General features: G+C 59.6%; 1 protein-coding gene across 25 annotated transcripts in view; it reads right to left on the bottom strand.

The window, feature by feature from the left end:
* Positions 1 to 21,189, bottom strand: part of NCOR2 (nuclear receptor corepressor 2) — a 253,248-nt gene that overhangs the window by 49,533 nt on the left and 182,526 nt on the right. For 20 of the 25 annotated variants that reach the window (XM_074606451.1, XM_074606465.1, XM_074606464.1 and 17 more), the window contains exons 15-18: positions 14,421 to 14,545; positions 13,296 to 13,468; positions 10,214 to 10,276; positions 502 to 644 (exon numbers count right to left, since the gene is read on the bottom strand). In XM_074606451.1, coding sequence (XP_074462552.1) covers positions 502 to 644; positions 10,214 to 10,276; positions 13,296 to 13,468; positions 14,421 to 14,545 — 504 coding nt within the window. The remainder of the gene's footprint in view (positions 1 to 501; positions 645 to 10,213; positions 10,277 to 13,295; positions 13,469 to 14,420; positions 14,546 to 21,189) is intronic. The other 5 variants (XM_074606455.1, XM_074606468.1, XM_074606456.1 and 2 more) reach the window with 1 other exon arrangement.

Genomic DNA, 21,189 nt, shown 5'->3' with positions numbered 1-21,189 from the left:
ACGCGTCTGCTCGCAGCCCTGAGGACAACCAACATCCGTGTCAGGACCAGCCTTTCCTCACGTTGTCCTAAACCCCTGAATTTCTTTGGGGCAAACCGACACTTTACCAGGTAACTGCGGTACCTGCAGGGCACAAAGCTGTGGTGCCCCGACGGGCTCTCCGCTCCTGGGGTGGAACAGAACAACCTCGCCGGCATCAAAGTATTTGCAGAGCCGGGACTGAGCTCGCGTCCCGGCCAACACACCACAACCCTCCTCCTCCTTCTGCTCCTTCTTATCTCCTTGCGTACCAGCCATGCTCCAGACACCCAGGCATCTCCCACGCAGCAGCTCCCCCTCCTCCAGACCTCCTGGGGCCAGATGGGTAGAAAACCCTCTCCTGCTCCGCTTCCCGCTCCCCAGAGCTTTCACTCTGACATGATAAAGACCCTCCTTGGCTGTGGGAAGCACGCAAGCTGGCTGGGAACTACCTATGGGTGTGGGCTGAGACGGGGCTCTCACCATTTTCAGTTTGTGCTGCTGTAGGATCTCATCCAGGTTCTGCCTCTTCTTGTAGTTGAAGTAGAAGTTTTTGCACTGCGACACGGTCTTGGAGCCCACCATCCTGGCAATGGCCGACCAGTTCCGCCCATGCTCAAGGAGACCTATGGTCGCAGGAGGGAAAAAGGAGAAGGGTTTAACACCAGATACGCTCCCACAAGGGCAGCATTATCCATGCAGGATGGGAAACATCCTCCGCGCAAGCCAAACTCCACAGGAACAATATGGTCACTAGCACCCGTCTGAATGGCTTCCTAGGCCAGGGGATGACCTATGAGAGCCTGTTTTTCTTTCCAAGGAGAAACAAGACACTATGCTGACCGCCTCTGGAACAAAATACGTCCCACAGCCACATCTCGGCCAGCCACTGGGCTGTCAGGAGGGCGAGCGGTGCTCCCTTCCCTTTGGGACGGTTGCAGGAGGTGTTGCCATGCCCAGGAGAACCTGGGGCAGCAGCTCTCAAGTCCCTATCACAAAGCAAAGGTTCTTCCCACCCTCCTGTGCCCCAGTGATGACTTTGACTGGGGTAAGACGGCAGTTCAGGGCGCTGGAGCGCAGAGTCCTGTTAGGGATGGGGAGGAGGAGCAGGGAAGCCCAGGTGATATCCCGGGCTGGGAAGAGGTGTGCCAGGGCATTAGTGCTGATTGCAGGCTCATGAGCAAAAGCAGCTTCCCAGGTCAGGCATCACGCCAAGGGCTGGCAATCCTGGCCAGATGGTGCCACCCAAGCATGGGGCTCCTGCCAGCACTGGGGCAACCCAGCAGGGTGGAGGAGAAGGAAGGAGCGAGTCAGCAGCCTGCGTCCTTGCGGTCTCTGCAGGGGTGTCTGGGCACCCCCGGTGCCACAACTGGAGGTGGGGGTCACAACCACAGGCCAGAGAAGGGTGCAATGGCACCCTTGTCCATCCATCCCAGGCTCCTGGAGGTGACCTGTCCGAGGAAGATCCAGACTTTCTGGGAAATAAAAACCTCGCAGCCTGCAATCCTTCCTAGTGTGTGGCTGGTCCTTCCTGTGGTGCCTGGTGGGGCCAGAGCTGCCACCAGCCTGCAGGATGCTGCCAGCTGAACTGGGACATGCTGTTCCAGCTGGTCCTGCCCATGTGATGCCACCTTCAAGCCAACAGCTCCCCAGGTCCTCCCTTGCACCTTGTGTAGGGTGCAGGATAGAGAGACTACGAGCCCAGGGGCACAGTACTGCCACAAAAGGTGACTTCAAGATGAAAACCAGCAGGGAATGAACCTGCTAGGAGCATCTTCCAGACACCACCAGCCACAGAGCCTGGGAACAGGCACTGCCTGGGCACCTCCATCATCCGTCCCCAAACACTTCCCTGGCTGCTCAGACACCACAGGGCTTGGGACCGCGACGAGTCCCACATTAGGGCTCCTGGTGACAGCCCTGCTTGTGCCCGGGAGCCACGACAGCTGTACCCCAGCCTGGCCCCGCTGCCAGCCTTCAGCCACACTGCTGCCACGTGCCACCTCCGAGCCCCAGCCTGGACCGAAGGGACAGTCGAACCTCTGCTTCAGCCCAACAACAAATTCCTCCCGGGACAGACTCATCTCAGCGCAGCCACAAGCAATCGGGGTCCGAGGGAGGCACCTCCCGCCAGGATTCCTGCACCCGTGCAAGGGGAGGGCACAGCATGGGGGCCGCGGGTACATCTGCCTTGAATAGCTGGCACCACATCCCCCAGGAGAGATGAAACCTCTCCCTGCTTCCCAGCTCCTGGAGGAAACCGGCAGTACCCAGCACAGCAGGAGTTAACATCCAGCCGGTGCCTGTATCCTGCCCCGTCCCAGCACCAGGGCTTATCAAATTGCATGTAAGAGGCAGGCATCACACAGCGCTGAGCACCACAAAAGGCCGTGGCAAGCCAAGAAACAAGTTTGAGCTTTAACTCTGCAACTCCCAGCCTCGCTGCAGCCAAACCCACGACCGCCGTCACCCCGCTGGCAGGCTGCGACTTCTTAAAAATAATAATGAATCAAAAAAAAAAAAAAAAAGGACGTCCGGCCACCAACTGTGGGAGATAACGAGCTGGGGTGGGAGTCCTCCCCCTCCTCGAGTTGCTGAAGGCTGCAGGGGAAAACAGGACAGTCCCCTGTGTCACAACCCATCCCCTGTGTCACAACCCTTCGCTGCTCGTCCAAAGCAAACAAGCGGCTCGGCCCCCTTTGCTCATCTCTGTGCTGGTGGCCCAGCACCAAGTGTGACAGCTGGGGACAGAGACCTTTGCTGTGCCCCGGGCAAAGCCCTGGAGCGCAAACACTGGCACCGGTGAGCCATGAGCCCTGGGGCTTCGGTGGGCGAGATGCCACGCTGCCTGGCGGCGGGAAGCGGGACCCGGCACGGCAGAGCCTGGGGAGTGTGGGGGGGTGACGGCTGCCAGTGCGAGCGGTGCCCAGCATGGCCTGACCTTTGCCAGCCGCGGCGATGCCAGCTCCCGGCTGCCCTTTCCCCTGTCAGGCTCGCTGTGCCCACCGCGGGGCTGGGGGACAGGGACGCTGCCGGAGGAGCCCGCAGCTGGCCAGGCTGGTGGCCACGGCAGCGGTGGGCTCCCGAGGAAGCTGCCTGCAGGACCCGGCAGGGAGCCCGGACCCCCTGCTCTTTACATTAAAACCAGAGCGAAACAGCAACACCTGCTTCCCCACGCTGTAATTATCTGCATGCTCGGGGAGGGACCAGCCGAGACACCCCGGGACGTGCCGGTAAGCCCTTGGTTCACCGGGCACCCCCGGCTCGATGCGCTGCGCAGCCCCCAGCCACTGCCCCGAGCTCCCCGGCACGCCAGCCCGCCTCGGCACCGCAACTGAAACTATGACTAACGGAGTTATCAGATCTTCACGCTGGCTTGGGGCGGGGGCTCGGGACGCAGGGGGTGCCCGCAGGCACGCAGCGACACGCAACCTTGAGGTTAACCCCATCCTTCGGACCCCCAGCGCCTGACTTACGTGCTCCGGCTGCGGGTCCGGCAGGCAGGGAGCGCGCCCGGAGCGCGCAGAGGGCGAGCTGGGAAGGACGCGGGCGTTGGGGCACTTCTTCAAAGCCCCCCCGGGCACGGCAGCCCGCTGCGAAGCGCTGCGAGTGCTCCGCTCACACCCTCCCCACGCATTTTGCTTTCGCTCCCTCGCAGCAGCCGGAGACAGAGAAGAAAGCAAAGCCGGTTCCTTAAATCCTGGGGGCGAGAGGATTTCAGAGCCATGGGCGGCCGAGAGAGGCGAACGAGCGGGTGCCGAGGCTGGAAACCAGGTCACAGGCAGGAGACTCCTGACCCCGATGCCAGAAGTTGGTGGGAACACATGGAACACATGCTCCGGCCCCAGTGCTCTTCCCTCCGGTGGGGCTGGCGAGCGAACGGCGTCCTCCGCGCTCCTCCTGCTCGCTCGCCGGAGCCTTCCAGCCGGCTGCAGCCGCGATTGTTCAGGCGGATGGAAGCGCCTCCGGTATTTTTCTCCCCTACCTCACCTCCTCGCTCAGCAGCTCGGGGCTACGGGGAGGCTGTGCAGTTTCAGGAGATGCCCGACGTTGCCAAGAAATAATAATAATTAAAAAAAAAAAAAAAAAAAAAGGCAGGAGAAAGGCGAAGGGGAGGGAGCAGCCGACCGCGCTGCAGCTCCGCTCCTGCCAGCCCGGGGACGGGGAGCCGGTGCCGTCGGTATGTGGCGGAGCAGCGAGCGAGCTCTAATCTGTTCCTCTGGCTGACCCAGGGCTCGTTGCATCTGAATGTGACCTCTAGACAGAGCATTAATAACGAACGTGGCGCTGACCCAAGCTGACAAGGGGTGCGGCCGCTTGGCACCCGCTCCCGCCCTCCCTCTCTCACTTTCTGTCTCCCTCGCTCTCCTCTGAATGTCAGCGGCAGGGGGAGGGATCCAGGAAAACAAAGCTTGGCTAATAGTTTCCTCCGCTCTCAACTGAATCAAAGGCGCTTTTCTTTGGGGAGGTGCGCGCCAGCGAGCCCAGCGCCGCACCGGCGGGATGCCCTGGCACTCCGGCACTCCTCTGCCCCGCGGCCGCTGCCCTGGCGGAGGAGGGATGGGGAAAGGTTTGGCATCGGAGTCACCATGGGTGGACGGGGGCCTTTGCTCCGGTACCGGCAAGAGGAAGCTGGAAGGAAGAGGAGCCCGGAGAGCATGGTACTGCGCACTTGGCGTTTCGGAGCACGGAGGAGAAACTCGGAGGGGCAGCCTGGCAGGCGAGGGCCATCACCCCGCACCCCTCGGCTCTCCGCAGCTGCAGTATTTTACCGGAGTCGTTCCAAGGCTCTCCAGCACGGCCACCCTGCTCCACCCAGGGCTCGGCGAGGGTGGAGGGAGCCCATAAAAGGGTCCCTTAATGGGAGCTCATCTGGATTTGCAGATCAAGGTTACAGGCAAAAACCTAAGTGATCTCATTCCCCTACGCCCGACGGTACCTGGTGCGAACCTCCAGCCCCTCTCGCACCCAGACATTCTCTTGGTAGCGGGGATGGAGGCAGTTCGGCTATGGCATAGCCAAAATGGTCTGTAACCCCATCCCGGAGAAAGACCAGTACTACAGAGTCAGTGACACCATCCGAGGCATCCCGAAAGCGTGGTCGGCATCGCTCTGAGATGAATTAGAGCATCGCAGTGTCACCTTCCCCTGCCGATCTCGGGTCGGTTTGCAGCGCGTGGGAGAACTGAGGCACAAGGAAGGTGAGTAACTTCTCCAGGGCCGCGGAGCCAGTGGGTGGCAGATCTGGGTGAGCGCCGGGCTCCTGACAGCGCACCAAGGAAAGTGGTGAGGACGGTGCGCAGGGGACAAGCCCAAGTCCCTGCACGCACCGGTGGCATTGCCGGAGGGACTGTCACGCAGGCGGCCGGCTCAGTGTGCTCTCACCGTGGCGGTGGGTGATGCTCTCCCTTCCTTGGGAAGGTGACACCAGAACCAGGCTGCCACACTCCCAATGGACCTCTCCTTTGGTGGCCAGATGCCAGCGCGTCTCTGATGTGCCCCACGGCTACGAAGGAGCTCGCAGCAAAACTCCTCAGCAGCCGTCACACCCATCATGCCATCTCTCCAGAGGGAGGCAGTGCCACCAAACGAGGTGTGGGTATGGAGTCGGGACCGCGAGCTAGCTCAGCTCTAGTGCCACGTCCCTGCTCCGCTGGCCCTGGCTGGGGACCCTCAGGGCCCAGGTCTCCCCTTCAGAGAAGCCGGTCGCTGGACCACTGCATCAACCTGCTGCAAAAGCATCGAGCCCTGTGCCCTGACCATGGACCTGCCCGGCTGTCCCCCTCCTGTCACAACCCTCTTTTTGCGCTGTGTCCCCATCCTTTGACCCTGGGAGGGGACAGGAAGCCTGCCCCTGGGACATCTGCTCCCCAAGAGGTGCCATTTCCCCCCGTCTGACTGGGACACTCGAGTCTCCAGCGCAGGGCAGCGAGCGCACAGGGAGCAGCTGCTCCTGGTGAGCCCAGCTCTCTCCCTTCACCTGGTTAGGATATTATTCCTGCTCTCTTATTGTTGAAAAAATAACGCTCAAAATTAAAATGTAGGCTGTAAATTATAGTAATTACCCAGCAGTTCCCCCTGACAGGCCTTTTGTGTTCCATTCACCGACACTCACTAAGCAAATCCTCGCAGTTTGCTCCTACACACTCGAGAAACATTCAGCCAAGGGAGGCAGCGAGCACAGCTCCGGGGGGCACGGCGGGCAGCAGCACCACGGGCTCTATCCCCGGGGTGACACCTTGGCTGAAGAGCCGGAAAGCCCCAGCCTGGGGTGTCAGGGATGGGATCGCAGCCGATCACAGCCGACCCCAGCCCCTTCCAGCGCAAGTGTGACCGATTCCCGCCTTGGATGCAGTTTTGCCCTCGTGGCACCCAATCCGCCCCATCCTGATAATTTCCACCATGTCGCTTCATTCTGAACTTCATGGCAAACACGCGGCTCGCTCGGAGCAGGTGGACGGCGGTGCTCTGCCCGCAGCGGTGGGCGCCAGGGACGGGCTGTCCTCCCTCTGAGCTCCCCTTGCACCCAGCCTGAGCAGAGCGCACGCGGGTGGGGGACCCCAAGGCACGTCCCACCCCAGGACCAGCAAGAGGGACAACATGCAGCGACTGGCACAGGCTGCAAACCAGCTTCTCCAGCTCACATTTACTGCCATCAGCATGCTTTTACAGCAATAAATATCTCCAACCGGAGAGAGGATGGCTCCAGCATGAGCACAGGGGACACAAAGGGAGGAAGGTATGGAGCTGCCGGCTTCCCAGCATCGCCTGCGCTGCAGCCAACTCCTTCTAAGAGCAACGGCTGCCCTGCCAGGAAGAAGCGATGGAGGAAAATTCGAAGACTCACATGGACCTACCTCTCCCCACCCTTCAGCCAGCAGCTCGTTAGAAATAACAGCGCAAACCCAAATTAGGGTTGGAGGAGCGCACGCTCGCGCGTGTTTACCCACTCGCTCGGGCTCCAGACAGCACGCCGAAAGGCAGCCACGTCCAAAAGGCGATGGGAGATGGCTGGCTTCTGCGTGGGCTTTTGTGTCAGTGGGTTTTGTGTGCGAATTTGAAGAAATCAGTATTTTTTTTAAAAATCCCACTTTTCAGTTTTGTGGACAGGATGGGACTGGGAAAAAAATGGTTCCGGTCAGTCCAAAACTCATCTTACTTTCCGAATTGGTTGTTGGCAGAACTGATACCTTCTGTATCCAGGGAAATATTTTACATCTACCCAAAATGAACTATTCGGGAGTCTTCACAGCTTATTTAACTCTCTGACATCAGCTTTTCACATTTGCGACCAACCCTCCTCTGCCTCATCAGGCCGACTCCATCCCGTGGCCCCTCCGGTTCCTTGGCCTGGGCGAAGGCATAAAGAGCCCAGGCTTGGCTCTGCCGCGAGGGCGAGGAGCACAGAGCCTTGGCAAGGCACGGGAGGACCTCAGGTGAGCAAGAAACTGCCATTTCCACACCGTCTCTTTCCGAAGAACAAAACCACTTGTTAAACGCCAGGGGAAAAACCCAGTGCCGGGGCGAGAACAGATACCAGACTTTAAAGAGTAACGAAGGTCAGGCCGAAACCTCACGGTTCATCAAGTTCAGCTCCAGCGCTATCGCGGCTGCTCTGCAACGCCGGGCGCCGGCGGCGAAACGCAGCGCAGGGGCTGGTGGGGGCAGGCAACAAACCCACCCGGCTGCTCCAGGTCGGCGCCCGCTGCTAGCGAACTCCCCGCCAGCCTACCTTTAACTCCTGCCTGCGTGGGCTCCCGCCAGCGGGTCCCCCAAAGGCAGGAGCTGCCTAAACATTGCCTTTTAAGGAGCAGCCCCGTCCCGCTGCCGAAATCCTCCGCGCCCAGCCCGGCGGCAAAGCCTGGCAGAGCAGCGGGTGCTGCCCGCTCCTCGCCTCGGGAAGGGAAAGGGGGGAAATCCTCGAGCAACTCCCGGTTAATCAAAACCTCCTGCTTTCAGGATCGCAGCCGTGGTGCAAGGAGGCAGTATCAGAGAAACATGCTACCCCATAATTATCCCAATCTCTGCGCATTTTGACAGACTAGTGAATCAAAGTTTATTGCGTAATAAAAGTGTCATTAAGCAAGAACTTTCCTCTCGCTAGGTTTTCGTTCCCCTAGTTAATTTTAATAACACGGTACTCCCCTTTATTGTCTCTCCTGGCAGACACAGTCCTGCCTTCTCCCGCTTGGAAAGTCTCCGTGCAGCTCTGCAACTCAGGAGCAGAGCCGACGACTTTGGCGTCTCGCTGTCCCAGGGCTGTTTTCCCTGACCTCCCTGAAGAGAAGTGACAGGGGGTTTCACGCCACGCACAACAAAGCTGGGGATGGACGGCAAGGCCTGGCTGATGGTGCTGGGAGCAGAGGTCACCATCCCCACCCCTGCCCAAGCACCCGGGGTGTTAGGGCTGACCTTCTGTAGGACACTCATCTTGCTTGTTTAACTCCCCGAACCAGCCAGCTGTGGGCTCAGACGGGTACCAGTCCCGGGAAGAGTGTGGCTGGGGCGGCTGAGTCCTTACGGTGAGGAGGACGGTGCCCGTGCCTCCGAGCCCACCCCGAGCTGGGTGCCCGCAGCCTCCGCCGCCCCTGCCCAGCCATGCCCACAGCGGGCTCTGCCGCCGCCTCCAGCCTCTGAGGTTACCTCCGGAGTTTCACAGCCGCTGCGAGTCGGAAACCCCCACCGCGCCGGTCCCTGGAAATGCCAAGCAGAGCCACTTCGAAGCATTAAAGCGGCTGCTTCCTGGCAAAGGGGAATTTGGCTTCTCTGTAGAAGTCTGGTGTTGCAATCTCAGTTTCCCAGGTTGTAACGGAGGGGAAAACATCAGCAATCGGGCTTTACACCAGCAAATCTCCCTGCCTCGTCCTGGCCCCTGGGCTGGAATAACGCTACGTGCTCCCACGCTTCATCCTTCCTCCACGCAGGCTTTGGCAGCCGGTTTTAAGACTCCTTAAGCGCACCTCCAGCATCCAGCAGAAAACAGCAAGAGGCACTTTTTTTAACAACCAGATGCGATCTCCAAAACAAAGCAGTGCTCGGAAAAGATCCCTCCAACAACCCTCCCCTGCTCAGCACCTGCTCGCCCCACTACCTGGCCCCGGGCCAGCTTCCTTGATTAAAGCCTATCTATTAAGTTTTGCGTCTATAGAGAGCCCCGCTCGGCAATGCACAAGATTGGCACTGGGCTGTAGAGAGGGTTGGAACAGCTTAAAGGCGAGTGAGCCAAACACTTTGGGATATTCACAGGCAAAGTAATCCAAGTCCACAGCTCCCATCAGCACCTGGGCAGCCGGCGCTCCAGAACGTGTAATCACCATCCCGGCAGCAGGTGCATTTTCCAAGCAGAGCCGAACCCGCTAACACGCCTGTTTGCGTCTGCCATCCCCAAACGGCACTCATTTCCATTTTAATTTCCCATTTACAACCCTCAACGGGCCAGGAGAGTCGGCAGCGATGCAAGCGGGACGCACGGGCTGGGGACGTGAGCTCGACAGCCCATCAACAGGACGTGACTTTGGCAAAAAAAAATTAAAGCAGCGAAAGAGCTGGCGCAGGAGCGGCACGAGGAGGGGAAGTGGCAAGAAAGGCTGTGCTACACTCAGCACTTTTTTAAAAACGGTCTCAGCAAAGGCTCTGAATCAGCGCCAGGATGTAAAGTCACCCCCCGCTGCCCACAGCTCCAGCTCTCGCGAGGTCCCCCATGCGTGGCTGCGGAGCGTCGGGGTTCACCATCCTCTCCCTAAATCCCAGGGCCGTGAACGCAGGGAGACGCTCTCGGCGCATCTGGAACAGATTGCACCGATAGCACGAACCTCTGGAGAGCAGCACAAAGCTCCACCTCATGCTACAGGCACCAGAAACTGCAAAAAGCAACAGGCGGAGTGCCTTCCCCATTTCCTACAGCCGTCTCCAGACACACGCGAGCTCCGGCCACAGCCCAGACATCCCTGGTGTCGGTGCAGCTCCTGGGGCCGGAGAGGCTGAACATACCCCCTGTGTGACCGCCTGCCTCCCCAAACCCCTGCTGAGGCTCGCTGGGAACAAACCAGCAGCGGGACGGGCAGAATCCGGCCCCACGGCTCAAGGCCCACCACCCTGCGCCGACTCCAGCCATCAGCCTCCAGCCATCAGCCACCACCCAGCCCCGGTTGCCGGGTTAACTCCAGCAGAGCCAAGAGAGAAACAAGCAACTCACCTTTTTTAGCTGTCTCCATCTCCTCTTCGGTCCAGCGAGAGCTTTCATTCATCTCCAGAGAAGCTGGGAAGGAGGAAGGAAAGGAGAGCAGTCAGCTGTGAGTGGGACCCAGCAAGCTTGGCGAGCTTGGAGGAGATGCTCGAACCCCAAACCCCATCCTGCGCCCTGTTCCCCGGAGGCACGACAAACGCCGTGCAGCGCGAAAGTGCTTCTGCAGGGAACGCTGGGGCAGCGCAGGCTCTCAGGGCTTTTCCGTGCCACGGGAACCCATGCCCAGCATCCCCTTGGGATGCATCTCGGTGATGCAAAACCTCTACTTTGGGACTGCAAGCGAAGCCAGATGGCTTGAGGGTGGCAGCAGATTTCCTGCTGATTTGGTGCCACACACTCTGGCCGGCCAACAACAGGTACCTAAGATGGAGCCGACTTGGGCTGCGTGCTTTGGAGGTGGCAGACACAGGGTGGGACCGTCACCCTCAGTGGAGACGGAGAAACAGCGTCACCTCGGTGGTGACTTTGGCTGACCGCATCCATCCAGGGTGTTGGCCGTGCTTGACCGCAGGCTCCGTTGGTGCCATCGCCAGGCCCTCAGACACCTCAGAGCCACTTCCAGCAATGCTGGGGGCTCACCCGGAGCAGCTCCCATTGCAGGGGGACGTGCTGCTCCGGCTGGGAGAGGCGGAGAGGGGTGTCAGCACCTGATGCTCCCCGTCTCCCTTACCCCAGGCACGCTGCTGGGGACACCAAGGTCCCGCATAAAGCCTTCACTATGCAGCAGCGCCGCTGGCAGCCTAGCACTAGAGCAAACCCTACAATAACAAACCAGGGTGTGAGTCAGAGGCAAAAAACAACTTGGTAAGGAAACAGATTTCCGGCTCAGGCTGCCAAGGGGTTATTACTCTAAACAACAGGCAAAGCATTATTTCAACAGTGATGAGAGATGTTTTGACAGTGTCCTTTTGAAATGGAAAACAGGCTGATAGGTTCGAGAGAAAGGATACCGGCGAGAAGAGAAGGAAGCATCTTCCAAGAAGCTCTACAAGAAGCCGAGACCCCGCCGAAGGACAAGGCAGGCTCCGATGCCCACAGCATTGGGCAGAGGAATCCCCTCCACAGCCGGCTGAGCACGGCTGCAGGTGTCACCTCCTGGAAGTCAGTGCAGGTCACCGCCTCCCCCAGAAACGCCATGCCTCCCCGAGGACGACAGCCAAGAGGGAGGGAAATCAATACCTCGCCGCTTCCCCTGGCTGCGGGCAGAGCCGGGGCCACCACGCTCATTTATGTAAACACGAGTGTCCCCAACGCGCTGCGCAAGGCCCGTCGCTCAGCTTGAGGGTGACTGTTATTGTATGGTAAAGAAACGTCAAAGAAACGGCCCGTTTGGTTTGATTAATGGTATTTACTGAGGTTGCGCAGTTATGAAACAGATGCCCACGGGGAGCTCCGGCACACTGCAGTTAAACCACAATACGGTTTTGTGTTGTTTTTTAATGTTCAATTGGTATTTAAAATGCAATAACTTTCTTAGCCAACCTAAATTAAAGCACTACTGGAGAGACATAAAGTGAAACCAATTGCTCAGATATGTCACTGGAATTGATCCATTCCCTCTTCCCAATTTAACACGGTCTAAAGTCTTTTCCCCATGTTTGCAGTGAAGTTTATCAAAGACTCTGAGGTACTGGGGTAAAAAAAAATTAAAATAATCCCATCTAAGCTATTGGCATTACCTGCTGCTTCTTTGCAGCATTGCTTAACAAGTTCGAGGGGGAGAGCAGGGCTCCGTTGCGCTGGGAGCTATTTATATCATCTATATGAAAACAGAGCGCTCGCAATCAAGGCTTCAGCCAGTTGTCAGCAGAGGAACAGGGAGGCGAAACACCTCCGAGTGATTTATAGCACATGGAACAGAACAAGCAAGAAACTGCAGAGCAAGGAAACCGAGCGGAGTCACCCTGCTTTTATTTTTACTTGCCTTAGGTAGCGCAGTAATAATTTTATCCTTGATAAGAGTATAAAACAGAAGAAAATCAGGCAAACTCCTTGATGCGTTGGCTTCTTTAAGTCAATGCATGAGCAGTTTCCTGGGGTGACCACTACTGATACTGCAGACGCGAGAGGCAGATGCACCTGATATGGGGCTGCGGATGCTGCCGTGAATTCCTGTCTAGGCCGAGAGGGACACGGTGGCATCCCATGGCTCTGGACAACCACCACTTGCAGCCGCGGTCCCTGGGTGCCAGGTCACGGGCAGCACGCTTCACCTCATCCACCTCGCTCTGAAGGGGCTCCCGGCCTCTTCCCACTGTGCTCAGCCACCCTGCAGCCTCGGAAAATACTGACCACTGTGCCTGGCCGGCTACTGATGGGGGAGATGAGCAGGGACACTGGGGACCAGCATGGGAAACGCTGCTTTTTGGGCAAAATAAGCGCAACCTGGGGTGCACGGCACGACTGCAAGCTAGGGTGGAGGCTCCTGAGCGGCTGTAACCCACTGCCTCCTCACCACGTCCTTCAGCTGCAGAGATGAGGAAAGGACCATCCCGATCCCCAAGGCCAGGGAGGACACAGACCCCGCAGGCTGCAGCTGCTCGGACTCCAGGTAAATTTGAAAAGAGAGAGTGCAGGAGAACTGGCAGAGACCCAGGCAAGCCCAGGAGGGCAGAGTGGGCTCCGGCGCAGAGCTTGGGGGTACGTGGAGCCCGAGCTGCCGCGGAGGGAAAAACACCTCTGGGTGCAGGAGGTGCACGAGCCCTGCATGAACCCAGCCAACACGCTGCTAAAAATGACAGCTTCCCTTTTTGTCTTTTGCAATACTTTCCCTCTGAGGCCCTAAAACCCACTAACGCTCAGCCAGGACAACCCAGGCTTGCAAATGCCTCTGGTTCATCCAGGCGAACCGCGCTAAGTAATTTGTGGGATGGAGAAACCTCACCGCTGCCCTCCCGAAAAGGAGGATTTCACGCAGGAAAGCCCTCCTCTGTGAGCAGGGAGCAGAAGAGGGTGCTGTCCCATCCCAGCAGAGCGGACACCCCAAAAGCCCTGCCAAGTTCCCCCCGTCCCCGCGCCCCCCGGTACCCACCCAGCTCCGCGCTCTGCTGCGGGGCGGCCGCCTCCTCGTTGTTGGCTTCGTTGGCCATGGAGCGGGTGATGCGGCCCTTGCGCCTGCCCTGACTGTTGGCGGTTTTGCGACCTTTGGAAGTGACGGTTTCTTTCTCATCGTTGTCTTCCCCGGACGTGTCGTCGTTCTTGTCCCTGTAAAAACAGGGAGGGAAGAAAAAAAAAAAAAACCATTGTTGGGTTGGTCTGATTTTTAGGTCAAGCAATTACTTCTCTGCACGTGTTTGGGGATGGTTTTATTTATTTTTTTTTTTTGTTGGTCTTTTGGGGGGGCGGTCTGCATTTTTTTTTTGCACACGCAGGCTCTTTTCCTGGCTGGGAGCGGGCTGGATTGGCGGTGGGGTGATTTGCGGTGGGGTTTGCTTTCTGCAGCTGGCTGCAACTCCACCACCAAGTGCACGCAGAGACCTGACGGAGACAGGTTTAATACCAGACCATTCAAATTCATCCCTGCCTCCTCCTCATTTATCTTCCTGAAAGGGACCTGCTGGTAAATGTCTTAGCAGCCTAGATATAATGAAGCCAGATGTTCTTTTAAACCAAGTATTAAGCCCATTACAGATAGCTAGCGGTCTGCGTGCCAACCTTTCCCCGCCACGGCTCTGATGCTCCCCGTTTGGCGCGAGGGAGGCAGGGCTGGCTGAAGCCCTTCGTCTGGGAGCGCTCACGCTGCCATCAATAAAGCTAAAGGTGAAGTGCCACGCTCGGCTGTGCCCGGATTGCTCCTCCGACTCCCAGAGGCTCTCGCAACAAAGCAAAAGCTTTGGACAATCGGAGGGGCTTTGCGGGTCCGTTTTGTTAACAGAACAACCCCCCAAAAAAAGGTTTCAGAGTCGCTTTCCCAGTTTGGGAGCAGTGGGGAAGAGGAATGAAGAGGAAAGCAGGCTCTGCCCTTGCCTCCCTGCGGAGGAGGTGAGGTGGGTGCACATAGTCCTGCACGGGGTCAGGCAGCCCTGGACCACAATGCATCCCACCACAGCATCCCAGCGCTGCATCCCACCACGGCATCCCACCGCCGCAGCCCCGGCCCGATGCCCAGCCCTTGCTGGAGACGGAGGAGAGCAGGGCAGGGAGAGCCGTTCCTTACTTTGTCAGTTCTTCTTTGTCGTTTTCTGTTTCCTGCTTGTCTTCCTCCTTCTCTCCCTCCTTCTCCTTTTCTTTCTCTTTTTCATCTTTCTCGTCTTGGCTGCTCCGGGGCATTTGCTGCTGCTGCTGCAAAACAAGGGACATAAAACAAAACAAACGCTCAGTGCGGAGGCGGATACATCGCAGCACCTGGGCCAACCTAAACAAACGCCGTGAAACAATGCTGGGGGGCGAGCGGCCAAGAGGAAGAAGCGCTGCAGGCAGCGGGTACAGGCAGGGTGCTTATGGAGGCCACGGGAGCCGAAAGCTTTCCGGGGAGATCGGAGGTAGTTCGGGATCAGGCACAGCAGCCGCGCTCCTGCTTCCCATTCCAGGCAGCGGGATAGCCCCGGCGGCTCCCCTCGGGTCAGGCCACACTGCAGACAGCGAGCAGGGACCCGACATGAGGGAAGGCAGGGAGGTGAGAACAACCCCCCTGTTCCCTGCAGATGATGGCTTAGCAACGTCGGTCGCGATTTGCAGCTGGTGGGATGCATTTTGCTGGAGCACGAAGGAGACGGGGGCACCAGAGATGCCCTGAGGCTCAGCAATACCAACGCTGTGATCTTTCTCTCAAGCATCTGACATACCCCCCGGGGAAAGTTTATGGCTCCATGTCACTGAAAAGGGAAGATGCCCGGCTCCCTGCCTGCTCCGTACCGCCTGGCACCCTCAGCAGAGGCGGTGCACCCAACTGCCCCAACACCGCTGCAACCGAAGGCGCTGCAGTACCCGAGGGAGGGACATGGCGATTATAATAGTTCTGGATTTTGTTTCAACAGCTGCAGGAAGGAGGATGCTGGGGGGCCTGGTTCCCCTGACCTCCCTTCCCTCTAGCAACCGGCAAACGAAAGGCGTTTCATAGAGATGTAGAAATTAGGGACGGAAATGATTTATTAAACCATCCTGCTTCTGGCTAATGCAAGGCTGCTCGCTCCAGGAAACCCACCCAGGCTCACCCGGCCCCTGCCCAAGCTGCAGGGCTTCCACCACCCCTTGGGAAAGGGTTCGGTGATGTAACAGCAGGGAAAATTGCCTTAAAGTGGGTTCATCAACAGCAAGTATGACCCCAAGCGGCCTGGTCTGGCCCGCACGCAGCTGTTCAGCAAATGCAGAGGAGGTGTGCCCATGTCCCTCGAGCCGGGGGGACCGTCTCGCCCCCGATCCACAGGATCTGGGAGGCTGCCCTGAACACGGGCGACCCCGCAGCAGCAGCAGCGCTGGGGGCAAGCTAAACCCTCTGCCCCCACGGGCTGGCGCTAAAACAAGTGCAGAGCCGTCAAAACGGGCAGCAAAAAAAGCTTCTGATTCTTTCAGGTTCTGGTTTAACACAAGTCCTTAAAACACAGGCGCTGCTACCACCGAAACCCTGTGAACTTTCAATTCCTCCTCATGCCGGGGGGAGGTGGCTGTGCCACCAGGACCCCGCTCGGCAGCGCCCACGTGGCAGGCTCGCTGGCCCCCGCGGCACCTCCCCGCTGGCACACGTGCCCAGGACACCCGCACCACATCAGCTCACGCCCCCGTCAACCCCCGGGAACGGCTCCGTGGGATCTGAAGTCGGGGGGGGGATCCAGAGGAGGAAGAGCTGGGGAATGGCTGAGATGAGCATCTGGTTGCTGAAGATTTTTCTGGTGTCCACAAATCTCTAACGCATGGGGACCGGGCTATCTCCTGCAGCAACTGGTCAAACAACAGCGCCAGCCCTGCCCCGCCAGTCCCCAAACCCAGGGAGAAGCCGGGGGCAGCCGGCGAGTCCGCCGGAGCGGGAGGCGGGCAGGCCTGCACTGGTGGTAGAGGAGCAAGGGGCATCTGTCACACGCGTTTCCCCGGCACTGCCTTGAACTCTGATTCCCCATGAGTCACGGCTTGGTGAACCCCGGGCATGGGTTCAGCCCAGACAAATACCCATGAGGCGAAGGCTGTGACCTCCGAGGGCTGGGATGGGAGCACAGGGCTCTGGGCAGGCTCTGCCCCAGCCCCGGCCGTCACCACCCACCCATGTTCCCTTTACCAAGTGCTTTGGCAAGGGAGGGGAGCCCAGATGAGTTTCGCAGTATTTCTACCACCCTGTTGTCAATGTTTGCTTTAGAGGGATGAGGGAAACCCTGCATCCTGGAGATCCCAGCTCCCTGGGGTGCAAATCCAGCTCTCCTCCAGCCGTAAACCCAGCCACAACCGCAAGAGTCCCAGCCCCAGCATCAGGCTGGTGAGGGCTCCCAAGGGAAGCTTCAGCATCATCTTATCTTGTCTCCGTGCTCACTCGAACCAAGGCACTGTCACCCCTGAGCAGCTGTCACAGCTCCTCCCCAGAGGAACAGGCTGGGATGGTGGTGATGGTGGGAGCTCCCCGCACCAGCCTGCAAAAGCAGGGGTGGAAAGGCAGGGAGAGTCATGAGCGGCCATGGAGGCTCAGGCTGCAATGCAAGCACTTGCCCGGGGACGCATCCATGGAGCTCCGTCACGACGAGGACAAGCAAATCCCACTGGCCCACCTGCACTGGGCCACTGCACATCCCTCTCCTCTGGGTTTGCTCCCACAGAGGTTTTGAGCTCAGCCTGGTGGGACATCAAATTAGGGCTTCTCCCACTGCAGAGCAGCATCTCGATCCAAGGATGCCCTCTAGTGATTGCCCTGCTCCAGCCACCGCAGGGCGCCCGATGCCAGGAGCGATGGCTGGGCGGGCGCAGCACCCTGCGCACAGTGGGACGGGAGGGCTCTCACCTGCCAGCCCTCTCCCGCCGGGCTGCAGAGCATAAATCGGGCAGCATCGTCACCACAAGGCCACGGCAGGGAAAACTGCCACCTGCTCCACCTGTGGCTGTGTTCATGTCTTCGTCTGAAGAAGGCTCCTGGCCAAATGCTGCTGCTTTGAACCCTGACACGCACGCAGTGATGGCTTATCTCCTGTGCTGGGGCTTGGCTGCACAGCGGGGCACCCCACACGCATCTCGGGAAGCACTTCCAGGGACAGCCACGCTCACAAATGCCACCTTACATCCCACCCAGGAGGCATGGGCTGGGCTGGAGGCCGTGGGGCTGGTTGAAGGACCCAGACCTCTGGGTGGGAGCAGGCACCTCAGGGTCCCAAATGAAGCCGGGCGAGAGCTCAGCTACAAGTGGCACGCGAGAAAAAGAGATGGGACCTCCCCCTGGGGACCAACCGTGGCAGTCACCTCGGCCATGCTACGTGCTCTACCCCAAACCTCAGACCGGTCAGCATCAGAGCCACGGCACACCACTGGGAAGTCACAGCCGGGAACCCGCGAGCCAGCCGGTCCCCCCCTCCCAGCGCACAGCTGCCCCCGCGGCACACGGGGAGGCTATTCTTAGTGCTGGACGCAGACCAGCTCTGGATGATTCAAGGGACGGGACGCCATCCCAAAGCGTGACAGTCCAGGAAATGCTTCCCCAATTACCAGCCGATGTTTCCCTCTGATTCACGCTGCCCCGGTTAGAGGTGGACCAGCAGGTGGGTCAGCTCTTAGCGGACACGCCAAAGGCCAGCACTAAAACTGCTCGGCTCCTCTCTCCACCTACACCCCTCCACCCCCCCGGGGATGAGGCACCCCACCTCCCAGAGGCAAAGCAGGTACTTGCTCCCCGACTTGCACAAGACAGTGACGGGATGTGCCCGAGGCCAGGGAAGATGCCTGTGGCAGAGGGCAGGGCTGTCCCTCCCTCCCAGGTCAGACGCTCTAACCGCCGGACCGCCCTTCCTCCTCAGCATCGCTGCTGCTTGTTTTTGCTGCCGACACATCCTGTTTATTTAAAAAGGCCCCGGGACAAAATCGCACGCGTGAGCGAGAGGCCGATCCTGCTCTGAGTCCACGGAGACGGGCAGCCTCCTTCCCTGCGAGCCGCTCTGTAATTAAAAACATCTGCTCACCTCTGCCCCAATTTCCCACCGGCCCCAGAGCAGCTGGAAAGGAGCAGAGGGCTGCCAGCCCTCCCGGGAACACTGCGGGTACTGCTGGCCACCCCCTCGCCGGGGCCCACGGGCAGGCACACATGTTGGCCCTGGCGCCCGGCTCCCCTCCGGAGCAACACAGCTCGCCCGGCTCCATCAGGCTGGGATGTTGCAGGGATTTCAGCCACCGCAAAGCTCCAGCTCCAAGCGCGCTTATGGGGGACACCGGCTTCCAGGTAGGTCCTGGACCCTGAAACACTGGCCCTGCTTAGAACCGACCAACTCGCTGCACGTCCCGGCAGCGGGTCTGGCTGGGAGAAAGCCCCGGCGAGGAAGAGGTGCAGCTCCTCCCACTCTGTTTACTTCCTCCGCTGAGGCTCTGCCTGCTTCTGGAAGCAGGAGGAGAGGGCAGGAGGAGGTGGGGGAAGCAGCTCCCCACCTTCACCCTCCCCAGCCCCAACGGAGACGCCTGCTGCCTTGGCACAGAGACGGTGAAACCACCCAGAAACCCCTTCCTGGCCAGCCGCGTGTCCCCCACCTCCCAAGTACCCTCCTCGCATGCTCCCCGTGAGCTCCCGAGCCTCATCTCTCCCCAAATCACTCTTCTCCCCCCAAATCACTCACCTCCCCGCTCCCCGGCTCCCGTGAGCGGCCGGTCCCCGACAGCCCCATTGCCGGCTCCCGGCCCCTGCTCACCGCCCAGCCATCCGGGCGCGCTGCGCCTTACATTCTCCGGCTCTGAAGGCTTCCTGACGATTTGCATAGTTAAGCCGTAAACTAACCACAACATTCCTCTTATGATTTTGCAATCTGCTGGAATAACGTGGTCGCTCTAAGTCGAGTCGATGAATCATCATCTATAAACCACAGCTCTCGTCACCGGGGCTCTCAGTGCTGGCTGCAGCCAGCGTGATTAATCCGCCAGGATGCCAAGCTTAACCTACGGCGCAGGGCTATTTATTTTCCAAACTTGCAAACCTCCGGAAAACAACTGCTCCTGCCTTCCCCAGCCCCTCCGAGGCGAGATGTGCCGGGCTGCGGCAGGGGACCGCGCCAGAGCCCCACGCAGAAACGTCCCTCGCTGCCCACAGGGCATCCCGGCTGGACCGTGCACCTTGCAGCAGAGGCACCCGCACCATCTCCCAGTCCCTCCTTGCCCCTGCTCTGCAGCACCCTCAAAATATGCACCAAAACATCACTGCTGCCAGCACGGCTCGGTTCCCCAGCCCTGGTCCTGTTGGGGACAGGCACGGCCACCATTTCGCAGCACCTCTCCCCACGATGTTTAGCTGAGCTCACCCCTGGGAGACCCATTCCTGCTCCAGGACCACCAGCTCCTGCCACCCCCGGACACACCACTTGCTGGCGGACGTGCTGGCAGGGAACCGGCTCAGATCACAGTGACGGCACTGTGCAAGAGCCCGTCCCCACGCCCAAGTGCTGGCTGGGGGTGACATCTCCTCTCTCTCAGGGCAGGTTTTGAGGGCGGACTGGCTGTGCGGGGGATGCCATGCGGCTGCCAGCAGGTGCATCACCTCCACTGCTGTCATTACAGTGCCCGGGGCTCTTACAGAAGATGAACACACCACAGAAACCACCAACTCCTGCTTGCTCCTTAAACCAGGAGGGAGCAAACCATGACCATCTATACCCTTGTGCCGAGGGCTGAGCTAGAAGGCAGCTCACTTCAGTGCCACCCAAGCCCATCCCCAGGCACCGCCGGCAGCGAGATCCGGGGTTTTTGCTCGAAGGTGGCTTTGCAGCCCTCACCGCAGGGTCGCTGCAGCAGTGTAGTGACACGTGCCAACCCTCTTCCCACCGCGTCGCACCAAAGTCTGCATCAACAGGGACTTTGGAGAGACCTGCACCCCGCTGGCGTGAGCCCCGTCCCCTTGAGCGCCCACTCAGCCGTGCCGACTCCCCCGCGCACGGGGCGCTGGCTCCTCGGGTGACTTCAGATCAATGGCATTTATGATGTTCTCCAGGGGCACTCGGCTGCGGAGCAGGCTCAGGCCGAGGTCATTGCACGCAATCGGGGAGTTGCAAATTAAAACCAGCTCGAGATAAGGCTAAGACAAAAGGCCTACGCTACGCTGGCCAGGAACGCCTGGGGTTTGCTTTGCTGCTTCTCCGGAAGCTCCAGCACGCCTGCGATGGCCACGTGTGTGCGTGGGTGCCTGCTGGCATCACCGTGAACGTCCCATGGGGTCCGCAACGGGCACTGTGGGGCAGGATGCGCTGTGCTCCTTGCGGCACAGCCGGCAGGAGTTGGCACTCAGCTCCCACCCCTCTCCCCAGCCCCGCGGGACGCTGCCCAGAGCATCTCTGCCAGGAGCAGGGCTGGCACCACACAGTCATGGCTGGGGAGCGTCCCCTCTCCTCCACCACCCGCATCCACCCTTCCACCTGCTTTGCAACACTCCCTCTGGCAGGTCGCACCAACGAGAGCCAGGGCAGGGACCCCCTCAATGAGCACCCACAGCACCAGCCTCCTCTTTAGCCACCACATTGCCCAGGTGCCCGAGGTCTCCCCTGGAGCATCCTTCCCCGCTTGCCAATGCCATAGCAGAGGTTGAGGCACCCGCTGCCAAGATCTGATGCCGCATGGCCACTGCAAATAGCGCTCCCCGCATCTCCCTGCCTGTCCCCCGGCGGCTGGCTGGATAGGGAGCACAGGGAGGATGGCTTAGAAATACATGTATGTATCACATAACCTACTCCCAGGGCCTGGAGTCTCTGATCCGATGGTCTGGAACGCCTCAGCCCTTGCTGCCACCCACCGCCGCGCAGCTTGGCTTCTCACGACCGCGCACGGCATCC

Source organism: Larus michahellis, chromosome 13 (genome assembly GCF_964199755.1).
Source record: "Larus michahellis chromosome 13, bLarMic1.1, whole genome shotgun sequence".
NCBI classification, from domain to species: domain Eukaryota; kingdom Metazoa; phylum Chordata; class Aves; order Charadriiformes; family Laridae; genus Larus; species Larus michahellis.
This window is presented reverse-complemented; position numbering and strand designations above follow the sequence as displayed.